The sequence below is a fragment of the Anarrhichthys ocellatus genome, unplaced genomic scaffold (assembly GCF_004355925.1).
Source record: "Anarrhichthys ocellatus isolate YVR2014 unplaced genomic scaffold, GSC_Weel_1.0 scaffold4, whole genome shotgun sequence".
Taxonomy (NCBI): Eukaryota; Metazoa; Chordata; class Actinopteri; order Perciformes; family Anarhichadidae; genus Anarrhichthys; species Anarrhichthys ocellatus.
The window spans coordinates 3363926-3382155 of record NW_022280034.1 but is presented as its reverse complement, the minus strand read 5'-3'; the positions used below and the strand labels follow the sequence as shown (position 1 = coordinate 3382155).

Below are 18230 nucleotides of genomic sequence, written 5' to 3'. Positions count from 1 at the left end.
TCTGGAAGCATCAACGCAGTGACGAGCTAATCAAAAATCAAATCTCTCACTGTGACGCACGCAAACATTAACCCTGAAGATGACAAGTGTAAGAGGACAAATTACACAGAGGCAAAACAAATCAAGCTCAAATGCAGCAAATAATCAGCTGAGACAGACAGGATATTAAAAAAGAGAGGATTTCTAATTTCCTAAGTTACAATCTAAAAATAGAAATCTGATCTGAAATCTTCCAAACAGCCACTGCTGAGTCCTGTCACCCACACAGAGCATCCTCTACATATTACCCAGGTAAAAATATAAGAAAATCAGTCTGTGTTCGTGTTTCCTCTTTAAAAACCAACTCTTTAGATGACCTGGCAGAGACCATAAATCATTCTGTGTGATGTAAAAGAATAAAAAGCCACGGTGCCTCCCTGCATGTCAGAAACAGTTAATGATCTAAAGTAGCTGAGAGGCTGGTGCGCCCTAGTGGTGACTGCTGAAATCAAGTCCTTCACACCCACTCTCCCTCTATGTGGGGGCTGCACTGATATTGGGTTGAAGTTGCAAAGCCAATATTTCATTTTCTCATTTTGAAAAAAACCAGCGCAGCAGTGAACCTCAGATGTCCACGCTGGCCTGAAACACAAACCCCCTTCTTCCCCTTTTATAATAAAAGCAGAGGGAACATGACACAGACTCATAACCCAGTTAACGGGGGGAGACAGAGGGGGAGGAGGGGAGTTCCCTCTACATTCTCTGAATGTCAGGGATGAGTGTGGAGGGGAAACGATCAGCAGTGGGACATGAAGAGGCGACCGCAGCCTCACAGCCCATCAGGACTTTGGTCATTACAAGAACTGGAAATTGCAGTGTTTGCCGCGGGCCAGAGGGCGAGTGGGTGAGTAATACGGTAAGTGATCACTGATTATCGGCAACCATCAGAGTCAGAGGACAATCCACTCCTCTTCACTTTGTCTCATGAAGTCTGTTTGTATTCCCTGCGTGTGGTGCTCTGCCTACAGTGGCACAGTGAAGGGTTAAGGCTGAATTAGCACAATGAGTCTCTGGGGGAGGACAGCTACAGGAAAGGATGCGAGTACAAGACAATCCGTGTCAGCTGTGGGTTTTCTTCCCCAACGCCCTCTAACGACTTCCAACTTCAACTGCCGGTGTCGTTTACCTGTGAGCTTCTTCACGGGCTGTAGCCGGACACTGATGGTCTGGTGGGTGAGCAGTGGGGAGGAGGGCAGCGAGCGCGACACGCCCTCCATGATGCGAATGTGCTGCATGCCCTCGGTCATGGAGAGCGGGGCCACGGCGTAGTCTCCTTCAAAGGCACAGTCGCTGTCTATGCTGCCACCTGCAGGATGGGAGGGGAAAGAAAAACACAGGATGAGATGCTTTTCTCTGCTTTTAATTCAATCTGATAAGCTGCTAACAATGTTTGGAGCCAGTTTCTGTAAAGAATGCAAGGAGATAGCATATTACAACACTTTAATAAATGAATAAAAACAATGAACATTAAGCTCTCAGACTGAAAGGTCCTCTCTGACACAGTCTTGACAACATATTTTCCACTAAGATTCTCCTCAGCTGTGTTTTGGGCTTCAACTAGCAATTCTTTACATTATCAATTGCCTTGCTGAGTACATTTGCTCAATTAATTGTTCGGTTATTTGTCAATAAGATATCACAAAACAGATATGAGGAATGCCAAGGCTGTGTTTATCTTTCTATTTTTACAGTTAGACAGTTAAAGGGAGACTAAAGGGAACAGGGTAAATATTTTAACTCGTAGATATCACCAAGAAACTTTCAGTAAAACAACAAATAATTATTATTATTATTTTAAGTTTCCTGAATATGCATGATTAAATATGCAAATGAGCCACTCTCTTGTTAAATATGTGCTTATTTCATTTTGTTGATGTATTAAGAGTCAAAGGTCTTTGTAACACTCCATTGAACAGATAATACTGTCAACAGCCATAATAAAATAATCTTCTAATTTCGTCATGTTTTTAGGACTAAAATCTTGTATAAATCAGGCTCTGAATAATATATGAACAAACCCCTCGGTAAACACCTTCAGAATATAGAGAGGAATGAACCTGGTGTATGTAAGAGAGGCATTATTATTTAGTGAAGAGAAATCTACAGACGCAAATAGACAAAGTAGTAAAATAAAGAACAAATTGTGTATTTTAGATGTATTTTACGATACGTTATAGAAGCAAAATAGCTCAAACTCCCAAAACAGACCAGTGCATGTAAAAACTGCTTTTGCCTGTAGTGTCTCGCCTTTAACTTACAATAATATGAAACGGCAGCACATTTTTAATTGACAACAAGCTGCAAGCAGAAAATGACAAACGACGTATTGATCATCAAAAGTAATACAATTTTCTATCCGTCAACCAATCGTTTTAGCACTAGTAGTGTTCACTGCGCGGCATCGCATTGGATTCTACTGGTGTTTCTATTGGTCCACCCCTGTAGAAAGCACATGTCCGACACGTGTGAGCACTCTGTCAGCACCTCAGCGTGGTCCCCGGATCGCAGCACCGGTATTGAGTGAAACAAGATTGGCGTGACCCAGAAGAGAGAACAGCCCTGAAGGCAACACGTGCTGTTTACACTGACTGTAATAAACTACGGCCCGCCTGACCTCTGTTAGCCCCAAAGTAACACAATATCCCGCAGTTTTAATATAATCTAACCTTACTGTATGTGTGTAGACCAAGCAAAAAAAAGAGCACAGTCATGATGTGCACGGCAGTGCATTTTACTTACAAAAAAAAGCTTTCACAATGAGCAGTAATTACAGACGGAGCCCAAACCACCACTCTCCATCACTCACCCACCTCGTTTTCTACGTTTGGGGTTTTTTCTTTTCTATTTTTTTTAAAACTTCACACACACACACTCCCCAGTACACAAAACCCAGCCAGCTGTCTGTAAACACAACATCCATTTTGTGAATCAGCTCTGGCTCACGTCCCTGCAGACAGAGCTGCAAAAACCAACTGGTCAAGCAACAGTCTCGCGTCAGACAGCAGCCGCCTGAGTGAGACATGAAGCCATTATCAGTCACTAATCCGTGACAAGTTCCCAGAGGAAGCCCGTGTGACAGTTAGGATGGGGGTCACATCGGTTGTTATAATGCAGATATAGCATAGAAACAACAAACACACACGCCTCTCTGCGGCTCCAGAAGTGCTGGAGTCAGTCCACCCATTCACTGGGGAATGTCACTGCAAAAGCAAAAACAACCTCCAGAGCAGCGGTTACATCCCCAAGCATGGAAATCCTCCTCATGTATGCAGAGCCTGGGGTGAATACCAACGGGGGGACTTGGTATTCTGGCAGCGATTATCGCTTAATTTGAATGCATTCCAATATTGAATGGAAACACACAATTATACTAGAATAAATGAATTATTCCCCATGAAGCTAAAGAAATTGGTCACATATTAGGGACAAAAGAATCATCTTAAAGTCACCATTAAATGGCAAAATCAAGCACTTTTTGGTGCACAATCCTTCCGCCTCAGGTAAACTAGGATGAGTATAAATCAAAAAAGTTCTGGAGCGATTCCTCGAGAAACTCCAGTAACTCAATCTCCAAAAATCATGCTTCATTCACCCGCTCGTCCGTATTGAAATCAGCAAGAGGAGCGCTAGGTAATGTTACCTCCTAAAATCGGTTTAGTTTTGACAGATAATATGAGTGTATGCAATTTAAGCAACACAAAATTTTCACTAAATCAATTAGTGGTTGTCTTATTTTCTTTTCTGTATATTTACTTTTGCTAATTAAAAAAGCAAAATAATTTTTTACCTGATTTCTTGATTACTTAATGAAATCATGCTCTCAGCACTAAATCAAAAGGTGTGATTTTAGGGGAAAGATGGAGGGCGGAGAGGAAGGAAAAGCCGCACTCCAGTGGTGAAATCCAGAGAACAAAAGCGTAGAGAGGGAAATGATGGTGTTTAATTTTAGACTGTGAGGGAAGACATGTTTAAGGGCCACTCCATGCCTCTAAATAAACACAAACACCTACTCCTCGAGGTGTTCGGCTCAAAACATTCAGGAAAGGGAAGGAAAAGAAACATGGAATTATAATTGCCCTAAACATTTCCCGACATTCCCCTTGTTGATAAACATCTACCGCTGTGCACAGCCTCTTTCCCCTTGAAGCGACTCAGATTTATAGGATGAATTACATATCATTCATACAGTTCTCCCCTGTACATTTTTCCAGCAATCGTAAAGTTTTCAGCTGTGAAGATAAATAAAATACAACTTGGCGAACAAGGCCTCTGCGGGTTTCTGCCGTGGAAACATTAAGGGAGAAGAAATGGAGTCTGGAAAGAGGCTGCCAAGAGAGAAGTGTTACAGGAAATGAGAAGGTAAAGGTGGGAAAAAGCTTCCCAGCAACTCGGCTTCTCATTCACTCACATAACAGTACACATCCACGCCTGGGAGCAGCTCAGCTCCATCATACAGGCAGCAGAAGAGAGGACAATGGTGTGCTCGGATGCCTTTTAAAGGATAAACTATGGTTCATGAATCTGTGAGGGCGAGGCTCCGGCTCACTACCTGTAACTTTTCTCCTTTTTAACATGTAATGTGTTTGCTTACCTTGGCCGACGTGGCTCAGGTGAGGGTCTAGACTGGGCGAGCGGGGGTCTGCGTAGTCCTCGTTCCCGCCATCTGCAGAGGAGGAGCAGAAAGAGAAAGACAAGGAGTAAGCTCGGTGGTAGCGCGGCGAGGAGGCCAGCAGCAGGGCCACCTCCTCGTCTCCAATCAGCCAGGTGTGAGACCGCAGGACCCCCAGCAAGCTGCTCATGCACAGGCCCTCCACACCCTTCCTCCTGGGGCCCAAGCGGCCCCGTATGGTGGCGAAGGGGGACTGCACCGCCAAGCTCCACGTCCTCCGCCTCCCCATGGTTAGACTAAACAGCCTCTATCTGGAGGGCCTGCCCATGCAGATAACAAAAATAGTTTACGTTACAGCCACTGTTGCGTGCAGAGAGTCCTGTGTGTTTGAGCCACGATCACAGACCTCACTGGGCTCGATGGTTCAATGAGCGGGGACTAGCTGTGAACCAGTGGTCGTTTCCCCGGATAGATCCGCATACGGTTAATGATATGAGGATCAATTACGCCCAAGGGAGCAGGCAGGCAGAAGCGGAGCTGAGATGAGGTGGGTGGGGGGGCGGCATCACTGGGCAGTGTCACCGGGGGGATCGTTTCATAATCCTGTTCAAGTGTGGATGGATCTACTGTAGAGCACGACAGGCCGTCGGAGGAGGAAACAAATGATTTATGCTCAGAATAAATACGTCCCACTGGATTTAAGTGAGCTATTAATAACATCTGAACTGCGATGAGGTATGAAAACTAGTCTAAGCCGGTGGATTTTCTGTGTGAGGAATGATCAAAGATTGTTGCATTAAGTGGAAAAGCACGCAGGCGTTTTATCCCATTGTGTTCCAATCACGGAGCTCACCATCAGCCCAGAAAACACAAACAAATACTCAAGTTTTATCTCTCCCATCGCAGATTCACACACTGTGTGCCGGTAGCCAAGCAGCGGGCCGGATAGACCCGCTGGTGGACGGATCGAGCTCGTCGATGGCCGGATAGAATGAGCTGTGGGGCATGATTGTGTGAGAACTGGGCCAGCCTGAGATTGACACTGATTGAAGGAAAGGAGTCCTCTGCAAGAGGATTTACAGTGTTCACACAGAAAGGTGTCAACACAGATGTGGGATGTTATGCAATCAAAACGTTTAATTTGGGAGTGATTTTGAGGAGCAATGCAAACTTTTACAGGGTTTCCACAACTTCTTAAACATTAAATTCCAGGACTTTCTTCATAGTTTGAGTCACGGATCAAGTTTGATTACCAGATAGATGATAACTTCCTGTTGGCCTACAAAAAACATCATCCCTGCAGCACAAAAAATCTTTTACCATTTCTATTTTTGCGCAAAATATATAAATCCAAAACCCTTCAATTACATGTCTAGTGAAGTATATTTCCCAAATGTTTTAAAGGCCTTGATTTTTTTGCTCTTACTCACAAACTCATGAAACACCTCCATTTCTTGCCTGTTCAACACCAACAAACCCACCAAAAATAGCTTCTCACCTCATCTCTCAGATGAGCCGTATCATCGGGTAAAATCAATGTGGTGAAAACCATTACGGGCTCTGAGAAATGATGCTGCACCATGGCTGCAAGTGACACTTGCACACTGGGCCATGAGAACACGTGAGGAGTGTGATGCTGCGAGCGGAAAGCTCAGTGATATACAGTAACGGATTTTGCACACTTGCTCTGCTCCTGCAGCGGATCTGAGTAGCACCTCAGGTGACGTTTTGAGCAGCTTGAAATGTCAGTATTTGAGGCGTTAATAATTCAAATGAACAGAGGACAATGCATGTAATAGATACATAGACGTGCAGTACTTCCGATTGTGACACATACTGCATTACACTTGGCCAGCAGCTTTGGTGTAAATGGAGCAGATTTTGCCGGAAATTAAACAACTTTTACTTTCGGTTCAGTTACATTCCAGCCACCACATGACAAGCTAAACCTTCAATCTATGTAAATTACATTGGAAGTGAGGTTGTGGGAAAAATCCACAAAGCATCGTTGTGGCTCTACCTCCATCTTTTTCTTCTTCTCTCCGCTACCGTTTCTTTTAAGGCTTGGCAAACACATCTTTGTACCTCTTTTGTTCTGCACAGAAAGCTTCTTTTCTCCAGTGCAGATTGCTCTCTTGTTACCAGTGATCACGCTACAATGTCCTGCCGCACAGATCAATGGCCTATTAAGCGGGGAACATGAAAGGGGAGGACCAACGGTCGACAGGAGACAGAGACGCGTTGTCTTTCTGACCGCGGAGACAAACAGTGGACATCATTCTAGTTCCTTGGAGAACGTCCGTCAACCACTCGGTCGACAGCAACGCGAGAAGCTCAGTGTCTCAGTATCAGATTCAAAGTCAGAACAGACGATCTGCACTCTGTAACCACATCCTATTCAAAGCTTTGCTCTCTCTGAAGCTAAAAAGACCACCTCCATAATGACTCACTCACTCTGCTGGCGGTTCTTCTGGGCTGCGTTAGGATGTCAAAGGAGCAAGCCAATTTCGCACTTGGACAAAGAGTCATTATGGGACAAGTACAGCGTGACATCCGATAGTGGTCCCATGGAGCATGGCGGAGGGCTTCGCTATCATTACCGCTCAGACTTTGATGAACCTGCCGGTGTTCACAGTGTTCGATGTGACCTCCGCTCTAAAATGAGGCTTCTTTTCCCAAACTATATTAGTCTGAGGGTGATTACTATAAATTGTGTCATCACCTTTGGTATAACCCCCCCCCCCCCCCTGAAAAGACAGGAAGCTAAGTCATCATTAGGGGTTTTGATCTTCACGCTGGATGTCCAAAAAAACTCAGAATAACCAATCGAGAGGAGAGTAGGTGGAACAAATTACGATTTGAAACGGTTTCGTTTCTTTTTCCGTCACTGATCGATAACGTCACACTCAAAAGTGCGATCGATGCCCGTCTTTTACTTACGGTACCCCGTTAAAAAAAAGAAAAAGCCCACAATGTGAAGAGAGAAAGAATGCCATGTACCTGAGACACATCCCGGATATTAGGAGGGGCCCAGAGAATTACATCCTTCGGCTCAATGACTTCACTCAGTGACAGCAAAGGGATTCAGTGTGCGGTTCAGGTACTGTGTCTCTTACCTTTGCTGATTGCCTCCGTTGGGCCCTAATGTTGCTGTGCTGCCAACTTGTTGTCAATCCCCAGTCAAATCTCACCAGGAAGCAAGCTAAGACCCCTAATTAAACTGTGCTCTCCATGTCACAGCAACTTTCTCTCATTGTTCATCAGAGTAACATTCCAGGTTAGAAATAGAGTGGGAATAGTCAATGAATTGTATTTTATCGCAGTTTCTTTTGAATGCTTTACACCTGGGCCCAGAAATCCTTTTTGTTTTTTTTGCATACTTTTACAGCGTGACAGAACAATAAATAAATGTCCCAAGTTTGGTGCAATAAATGACCCATTTCTAATTAAGTGCACACCATCCATGCATTATTCTGGAATCCTATTATATGTCGTCTTTCTCCAGAGAGCTCAATGTTAAACTGTCTAAAATCCCTATAAATCTGATGAGGAAACAGAGGGATCATGTGTGAGCTGCGATAATAAAACACGCTGACATTTATTCAGCACACGGCAGCCCACACACAAATAAAAAACGAGCAAGCGTGCCATATATCACATGGAGTTGTCGTGTGTGTGTGTGTGAGCAGATGTGCGGTCGCGGGCTATTTACCAAAATAGAGATTGATTTAAAAAGAAAAGTTTGAAATTGGAAAAGGTAAATGCCAAGGAGTGAATCAGTGCTGTGTGCCGACTTCCGTAGAGGGCAACGATCGCTGCTGCCAAACTGAAACTTTTTCTACGTCACGAGAGAAGAGGCTGCTGGGATACGACTGTGCCTTTCAGCGTGACGTTACGCATGATGTGTGCATAAGGGCTCCATCTAATGAGGATTCTGATTAGATCACTAATCATTTAGAAAAAACAGATCAGTGACAAAATAGACTTTTAAAAGTCTTTAAACTATTTGATTGGTCCAACCAACAATCCAAAGCCTAAATATATTAGATTTTAAACGACACAAATCAGAAAAAAGGTGAAAATCCTCCTTTGCACTATTGTTCGTGTCTAAAGTAAACTTTTTGTCGGCAGCCACAGTGGCAGTACCGACAATCACCGTCCAATCAATTAATCCTCAAAGAATGGATGCTGTGTGCGCTCGAGTTTGGTCTCGGTGCTCCTCCTCTGCGTTGACATTCGTTTATGTTGGATTTAATCAGATTCTCAACAAAGTGGAGCATCTTAATGAATCACAACGCCACAGTGAGCCGCACGAGAGCACAGACATCTGTTCGGTTGGAGGACATCTTCATTAGCATCCGCCTCAGTGTACGCTGACACAAAAAATGCATACATGCGCGCGCGCACACACACACACACACACACACACACACACACACACACACACACATACACAACAGGAGCAAGGCTGCTATACTGAGATCAGACCAACAACAATTCTTATATTCTTTTTTCTTGAACAGTTTCTATCCATCAATTTAATTTGTAATTGCAAAGTTTCACTGTGGTAAATCTGAGCAGTCATGTTTTCTGTTTTGGGTCGATAAAATTGAACAAAGCTGGAATCAACTAGTCCGGCTTCTGTTTTGATAAATCACAGTTAAAAGATGAAGTGGTGATGGAAACACAGCAAGACCGCAAAAATTATAGATGTAGAACAACAAAGATCCATCACCAGCCAGACACAGAAGTACTTTTCCTTTAAAGACCCTTGTTTCACGAGGATATTACTTCTTAAATATTCATTACCAAATGTACTACAATTCAAAAACTCAGCGAATCTGCTGCTTCATCAGGACTGTGTAGACGTGGCCAAAGACAATCCTGTCAACTCTCAAGCAAACCTACTTTGAGGAGAGGACAAACTGCACCAGTTATGAGGGATCCCAGCAGAGGGACCACACCGTTATGGACCGTAGATGTTGTGGGTCTGTGGGGAGAGCACAACGCAGGTGTGCTGAGCGGAATAGCAAGAAGGAGACCGAGGGAGGGAGGGCGAGCAGCAGCGCCGGCACTTTCACAAGCTGTTAACGGCGTTTAGGACAATGCTCATTTCAGCTTTGATTTAAAATGTGTGCATCCTACTCTCTTACAAGCAAGAAAGACAGCCAGCCAGCGTGAGAGCAAAGAAACCGATGTACTGTGTGGGTAGCAGACACTTGTGAATGTTTCTAGTGCCTGCTGCCTGCGGAATAGTCCAATAATATACAGAAATAAAATGAATTTAAAGCATAACAAACTGGAGTTGTTTCGACGGATTTTCCTTTATACTTGAGTCTGTTTATTAGGAGTGAGTGCACTAAACACCACTGGCTCAATGTACCAAGTGAATCAAAGAATGCTTAGTTTAAATTAAGAACACCACAGACAGAACAAGCCAGGGAATAACAGGAAAGTATTCGATAGGATGGATTTTACCGCTTTTTGACATTTCCAGCAAACTATAATGCACCATGATTAGCGCTCTATATTTGTAGTCTGGTGCCAACACATTACAATAACAAGATTTCATGGCACACCTGCGTATGGGATTCAAAATGTGACCACCAAACACCCGCCAATACACACAACCATATGGTGCAGTTTATACGTTTTGGCTTATTTGCTTGAGTCCTCAATATGAATCCAAGCTGAGCCAGTACACGCTCGACCAATAATGTGGGAAAAATACCTTCTTTAAAAAGGCAAAAACACCACAGCGTAAACAGAGTATTTAAGACAAGACAAACACTGCACATAATTTAGATGAATCTTTGTTGTGGCTCATTTGTTCTTTCTGCATATTGGTTTACGGGCCGAGAGCAAAAACTAAATCAGTGGCTTCTTCCAATTTGCCAAGCAACTGCGGATGCAATAAAAGAAGAAATATCCCAGTCATGCCCAAAGCACTACAGGGGTATCGCTATTTGTCCTGTTCTTACATAACTGTTGATTATGAGTACAGTGGCTATGACAAATTCTAATACAGGTCTATTGTCAAGCTCGTACTACTGCTGTGGCTGCTCCTCTATTATAGCCTCACGAGCTATAATATGTATATATATGCTGTTATATATACTTGTCGAAATGTTTGTTTACAATGAGTGTTTCTTATATGTACAAAAAATATATATATATATATTGGACAACATATCAGACCTCTATATTGGTATTGACCTCAAAAACAGTATTGGTTGGGCTATAAAACAAGTATTTCTAAGGTTTTTAACTGATATATCTTCAGTATATATATACCTGTATGGTGGTGTACTTGCCCCAAACATGACCCAATAAAAACGTGTTTCCTTGGCTTAAAATAACACTTTGTATCCCTCCCACCCTCCAGAACAGCCCGGAGCCCATGACCCTGGCCACCGAGGTATATGTGGAGGACAGCGAGCAGCACGATGGTGGCGCCGGGCCAGAGAGGTGACGCATATGCGAGTAGCTGAGTGCGTCAGGCTCTGGCCCGACAGCACCACAACTCAGCAGTGTCCTGGATGGATGGAGGTGTTATGATGGAGGAAGTAGGGAGAAATAGAGAATGTGTTTGAATGTATAACAGAGAGAGAGAGAGAGAGAAAGAAAGAGAGTGATGTGCCCCGACTCCTACACTGCCATCCGATGCTGAGAAAAGCTGTGTCGCAGCACTGAGTGGGTGGGCTTCGTTTGAAAATAATAAAAGAAATAAAAATAAAAAGGTAGTGAAGAAGAGTCTGTAAAAAAAAATAAAAAATAGCATCTCCTACCTTCAGTCTGACACACCACTGGGGTTACATCACAGAGCGGAGAAGTGAAATGCATGCAGCGAAAAATAACCAAACGGAAATGGAAGTGTTATCGGGATTTTTGCTTTGACTGCGTTGAGACTCGGAGGGAGAAACAAAAAGCTGGCATGGCTCCTGGTCTGCCTCCAGGCGATCCAATGAAGAGCGATGGCTTTGTTTCTATCCATTTTTAATCCCTGACAAACACACACAGAGGGACCACAAAAGAAGGGAAAAGCAGACATCCCACCTGTACCACCTCCCGCCTTCTTTCCCCCTCTCGCATGGTTTCTCCATCACTAATACTACTAGCGTCGAGACTTCTTTGTTTTCCGCCTCTCATTGAACATTGATAAGTTAAGATCAATCGTTTAGTTGTTTAAATGACAAGAAATACATTTGCCCAACACAATCTCTGAGAGCCAAAGGTCTTCAAATTGATTATTTTGCTCGAAATCAAAACACTCCAAAATCCATATATATTTTCAGCGACATAACGCAGGAAAAGCAGCAATCGGGATCAGTAACTAAGTGTTGCTGAGTAAACTAAGGAGTAGACAGAGGTTAACATTGTTTCAGTTGATATGTGGACCACATGCGGGACCAACACCATCGCACTGCATCTGCTGTCGAGTAAACAGGATTTGTGTTTCCCAGTTAATGTGCACGTCTCAGTCTGCAGCACAAGAGGAGCACCACCTCCGGTTCCCTTTGACCTCGGGCTGTCGACAGCGAGAGGAGGAGCACGTGCGACTCCTGCTAAGGTTGCAGATGTCTCTCTCTGCACTGACGAAGAGTGTTTAATGAGAAAAGGTTGGGATCCTGATACATTCACAAGGGGAGGCTGAGGGGGGGGGGAAGGAGTTCCTGCTGCAGTCAGTGCTTGTTCATTATGTTGGGAGATATTTACTGCCTTTTAAATCACTGCCTCGGTGAATGACAGACTGTGATATTACCATACAGCGGCTTAAAGAGAAATACCGCTAGATTTGATCCTTTATTCCCGTTGCTTAGGGCCCTCTCTGCACCGCCAGGATTTGTAAGCTTCACAACAAAATCTGAAATATGGAGGGAGAAGTTTGTACCACACCCTAATCTCGTCTTTGCCAGCCCCACTGATGATGAACTCATTCTTTGAAGATCATTCAAGGATGTTTTCCAACACTCAAAAGATGTTATTACACCCAACAAGACTCAATAAAACGGGTCTAATCAAGACAGTTTATGTTGGAAATGTAAAACAGAAGGCATTATGGGAACGCCCTTTGGTTTCGCAATTTAAATTTAAATGTTTAGAATGTGATCTGCCTATATCGCCACGATTGTGTCTTTTTGGGGACAAAACTGTGGTGCCACAGTTAAGTAAATCTGTATTCAGAGTATTAACTTGTGCTCGGATAATTCTTAGATGTTAAAAAGAGCCTCAAACTCCAACAGTGAAGATGTGGAAGGAACAAATGATGGCATGTGAAAAGATATTGGGGAGACTGAACTGCAATATCAACATGGTGAAAGAACAATGGGACAGCTTTAGTGGATATACGAGTGACCTCAACTTGGTTTAGTACAGTGTTGTGTAACACACAAATGTCCACCACATTATTGTAACATAATGATCTTTCCTCTATCAATGTTGGTTTCGTTACCTGCCTGTTTTGATTTGTTAACTTCCATTTTTGTTTGGTTTTACCTTTTTATGTTGTGTTAGGGGAATATTACAATAATAAAACCCAATAAAACAGTAAGCTTATTCAAAAAAAGGATGTTTTCTTCCACTGAAATCCATGAATACAACACCAAACGTGGAGGAACAGCCACTGCTATTCTGGTTACAACTCTGCAAAGTTATGCATTAGCTCTCTGTAACAATGCCAGAGGCAACAATTATTTTTCCTGTTTACCTCTGCCTTCCATAAAGACGAAAATTAGATGCGGTTACTTTATGGTTAGAGATATCTCAAATGAAAAATGAAATAAATATATATATGTTGAAACACAACTGTGGCTCGACTTTAAAAACATCAACATCAACAACATTCAGACAAACAAGCCACAAGGGCAGCACTGTATTCGGTGTCAAAGACAACTCCAGGCGGTAGATCCGTTTACGATGCCACATTTACCGACTAAATCCTCTCTCGCAGGTTCAGACAGAATTTAATTTCACTTTTTCACGGACTGCCTGCGGGCTGTATGACTAATGTAAATCATTTTGCGGAGTGTCCATTTGGTGATATTTGTTTTTTTGAAGAGCGGCGATTCTGAAATGAGTAATGTTTTGAAAGAATTCCACGTAATTGAGGGGTACTGCATGCTAGTGCCACAAAAGCCTTCTACAAAAGCCTGAAGAGAATAACAAACACAAAAGCTTCTCCAAAATAACAGAACGCAATCACTCGATTATCTATTGATATAATGATTTAATGCTCGGTAGCCTTTTATTCGGGCCACAGCGTGAACCTCTCCTTGTGGAACAACCAACTAAATGCCAAACAAACAACCAGATTTGTTTTTTAAAAAGCGCAGCGTACAGTGTCTCCAAAATAGCCACAAGCACAAAAACACTACTGTAACAAAAAGGGTGTTGGAAAGAAAAAGGCTCAGCGGCAATGGAGACAAGTTTAATTTTGTGTTTCTCCTCATTCCAATCAGAGAGCAAAGCGTCCAACAATTAGGGAAAGAGAAAGAGAGCGAGCGAGAGGGAGAGAGAGAGGAAGAGATGGAGGAAAAGAAAGAGAGGTGGCCATGGTGACAGACAAAGCATGGAGGACGGAGAGGTGAAATAAAAAAAAAAAAAAAAAGAGGACAGAGACCGTCCTTGCGTCTTTCATAGCGCCGAGTGTTATTCTTATCCTTTGCTTGCCTCCAGCGGTGCAATAATTCATTCAGTGCTGAATGTCATTGTCATGATAGGAGAGAGAAACACACACACACACACACAGATTATACCCACACACCATCTCAATTGCAATGTAGATGGGTCTACATCTCCAAACAAGCAGGCCTGAATAATGAAATAACACATTAAATATAGAATAGACTGGGGGATTGTAGAAGCTACAGTGCCACAGCAGACACCAACACTTACTGAGAAAGTAGGCTACAGTATGTGGCTAGATGTCTTTCATCATCAACATGACAGCTACAGCCTGTAATACAGTAAGAATATATTTAGAATAGTGTAAGTGTAAAACGTATAACCTGATATTACATTCGACTGAACCTGAATTTTACATTTCAGACGGCTTGGAATTTAATTAATTGGAAATAAACTCAAGTTTGTATAGAAAAAACTTTTAATCCAAAAATGCAACAAAAGGTGTGTGGGTCAGTGTGTGCGTGTGTGTGTGTGTGTGTGTGTGTGAGAGAGAGAAACAGTGAGGGAGAGTATTGTTTTGTTTTTCCATTGTGGAGGTCTCGCATTCATTTTTCATGTGCAGCCTTCAGCTGGGCACTTCGGTGTTGGTCTCACTGTTCGGTACTTTCCTTTACAGCTGTAGCTCTGCCGTCAAGTCTGATGAGTGAATGCTGACATGTGGTGTGCAGCACTTTGAGGGCTGGATAAGACTAGAAAGCTGCGATATGATTATTAATGACCGTTTATACCATCTAAAGAGACAAAGAACAACTCAGTAACATGCAACCAAGGGCTGAAACGCCACCAAAATACCTGGAGCTAGCTGAAGACATCGGATTTCAGCATCTCGAAGGATTGTTTTAGCACCTTATGTCTATCGCGTGCAGCTGATAATTAAAATCATGGTGCGATGAAGCAAGGCTGAAACTAAATATTTCTGTGTTAATCAATTGTTTGCCTATAAAATGTCAGAACATAGTGAAGAAAAATCACAGTTTTCTTAAAACTTGAGGTGACGTCTGCAAACTTCTCAAACCAACAGTCTAAAACCCAAAGATATTCAGCTTGTAATGATACAAAACAGAAAATAAACAGCTTCATATTTAAAAGCTGGAAGCTGAAGAATGTTTTGTTTGAAAAGTGACTAAAACGATTTAAAGATTATCATTTGGGTCCAAAATGTCTAAAACCCCAAAGTTATTCACATAATGACATAAAACAGATCAAAGCCTGTGAATGCTCACATTTGAGAAGCTGGAGTCAGTGAACACTGATAAATCATCCGACTAATCGATTATCAAATTTGCATTAGATTAGTTTTCTGCCAGTCGACTACTGATTTACGCTCTGGTGGGGATGCACCTGTTGCAGTGTTACGTGTGTTTGTATGTTTGGCACGATCACCGGACATGTCGGAGCACATGAATTCATCCGGAGGCCTGAGAAAGCCAGACTGTCAGCAGGAGTTACAGCTACTGAGAGTGAAAAACATGGCTGACACAGACTGGAGAGGAGGAGGAGGGGGGGCACCAGACAGTCAGACAGACAAGTACAGACATAGACAGACTGTAGACTCCAATTCAGAGACGGCTCGATAACTGCCATCAAACAGAGACAGGCGGCGGGACGCGTTTGGACACACAGCTGGCGTGGGTTTCAGTCCACGCCTTGCTGTCGCGGGCCTCGCAAATCGCAGCTTTTTGTGGAGGGAAACCAACGCCGCCGCCGCCGCTCGCTTGCTTATGCAACCTTGTGTTTTGCTGCGTTTATCATGCGGTGTAAAGCGACACAATATCCCTCAGTATGCTCGGCTAGCACGGGCACTTCCTGCCATTCAAAGGCACACACAGCGTTGAGCAGCGATAATGAGCCCGTCCACATCAAGAGGCACAATGGAAGCCCAGTTTCACCCGACTGGCAAAAAACAGCAGGATGCCACTGAAGAGGGGGGGGGCTCATAAGTCCTGCATGGCATCAAACATTTAAATGGGCCACGATCATGTTATTTCAAATTTCTCACGGTCGAATGCACAATTCAGCAGGCTGTTTTGTTCATGGAGGATTTTGGGTCTTGGAGAAGAGAACAGATGGATACATTTAGAAGATAAAATAGAGATGGGATGGATTGAGGATGGGAAAGAAAGAAAGAACAAGGGATGGCAAATGGTTAGCACCTGTAATAATGAGAATAAATGGATGATGAAGGGGTGGAATGAGTGGGACTTGACAAAAAAAGGAAGATGCGGGGGGTGTCGGAAAAAAAACCACTCCAGGAGGAATGAAAAAGAAAGGATGGATGTAAGAAGAAGCTGTGACGCTGCGATGAAAACGAAGCGATGAACGGAGAAGACAGAGAGAGAGGAAGAGGGAAGTGACTCTGGAGGTGGGAGATCCTGAAAGGAAGGAGTGAGGAGGACAAGTTTGGTCATGAGATGATGTGGATGAGAAGGAGGAGGACTCATTAGCCTACGTAAGGCTGGTACATTAAGCCTTCCCCACTCTACCGTTTTATCTCCCTCTCTCCTTCCTTTTGTTCTCCAGAAATATCTGAGTGGGTGGGAGAGAGAGAGAGAGAGAGAGAGAGAGAGAGAGAGTTACAGTAAGTGAAGTGATGACAGAGTGAGGGGGAGAGAGAAGGAACAACAGCGACAGAGGAAGCAGATGAGTAGTGAAGCAGGCATGGCATCTTTAAAAAAAACGTTCAATATAATACCAGCAGGACACCTGATCTCTCCAATGTCATCCAAACCATAACCGCACAACTAAATACACACAGTGTGACGTTCAAGAGTATCTCTGGAGGGCTTCAGGCAGCGCTTCATGGTTATTTCTCCTGCTAACCGCAGAAGAATTCATGTTTTTTTATTAAATATATTAATAGGCTCATTAAGCTTCAGGGGAAGTGGGCGGTGGCGCAAAAATCACAAAGCAAAGGCCAAATATTCCATGAATGAGGCGTTTGAATCGTCTGCAGTGGAGGCGAGCGGTGAAATGGTCACCTAGAAGTCAGGTGAGAACATTAATCTGCAGCGCTGAAATGATTAATCGATTAATTGAAATTTTAAATGACAACTATTTTGAGATTTCATTGATGCTTTTAAGACATCTTTCAAGCAGCTTCTGAATCATGACGTGCTGTTTTTCTTTGTCTTATTTGGTCGTGAATTGAGAATCTTTGGGTTTTGGTTGGAAGTCATTTTTGGCTCCAATATATTGTTATGTTGGTATTTGTCACTATTTTACATTATTTTACAGCCCAAACAATTGATATATTAATTGAGAAATGAATCACCTGATTAGTCGATAAGTCGATAATGAAACTGATCTAAATGTTCCTTTATTCCTGTGCAATGAGGAGTTATTTACAGCATTTAAACTTTAAATAAAGTCGTTCGGATAACTTGGAATATTTTGTCTGATTGTCTCACTACTCGTGATTTTTAGAGATGTTACTGTCCTCCCAGATCTCAGCAATTAACTCAACGTGTACAACGTCGTGATAATAACATATGGGCAAAGCTACAACATGAAAATCCCAGCTGTAGAGAAGTAGAGACATCCTTTACAAAATGAGGATTTAAATTGGGAAATATCTGATTGAAAGAACAAAAAAGCAAGACTAAGAATGTGACAAAGTATTTGGTGACAACTTGGGGAAAAGAGAAAAGAAACAGCGACATTATTTTGTGGAAACCAATCAGCAGCAGCGAGCAGAGATACTTGTCGTTATTAATAAAGTTGAAGACAAAAAGAGCGACTGATATTACATGAAGTCTTTTCTTTCAGTCCGTCACACAATTTCCTCTTCTAATGGCAATCTGTCACACAACATGGCCTCTCTGCTTCTCTTAGTCCTTATGTGTTTTCACTGTACACACACACACACACACACACACACACACACACACACACACACACA

At 42.9% G+C, this 18230-nt stretch overlaps 1 protein-coding gene across 7 annotated transcripts in view; it reads right to left on the bottom strand.

Annotated features, from left to right (window-relative positions):
• The window catches only part of tanc2b (tetratricopeptide repeat, ankyrin repeat and coiled-coil containing 2b), a 125946-nt gene that overhangs the window by 62569 nt on the left and 45147 nt on the right, over window positions 1-18230 (bottom strand). For all 7 annotated transcript variants that reach the window (XM_031843310.1, XM_031843311.1, XM_031843313.1 and 4 more), the window contains 2 exons: window positions 4631-4702; window positions 1166-1345 (listed from right to left, as the gene is read on the bottom strand). In XM_031843310.1, coding sequence (XP_031699170.1) covers window positions 1166-1345; window positions 4631-4702 — 252 coding nt within the window. The remainder of the gene's footprint in view (window positions 1-1165; window positions 1346-4630; window positions 4703-18230) is intronic.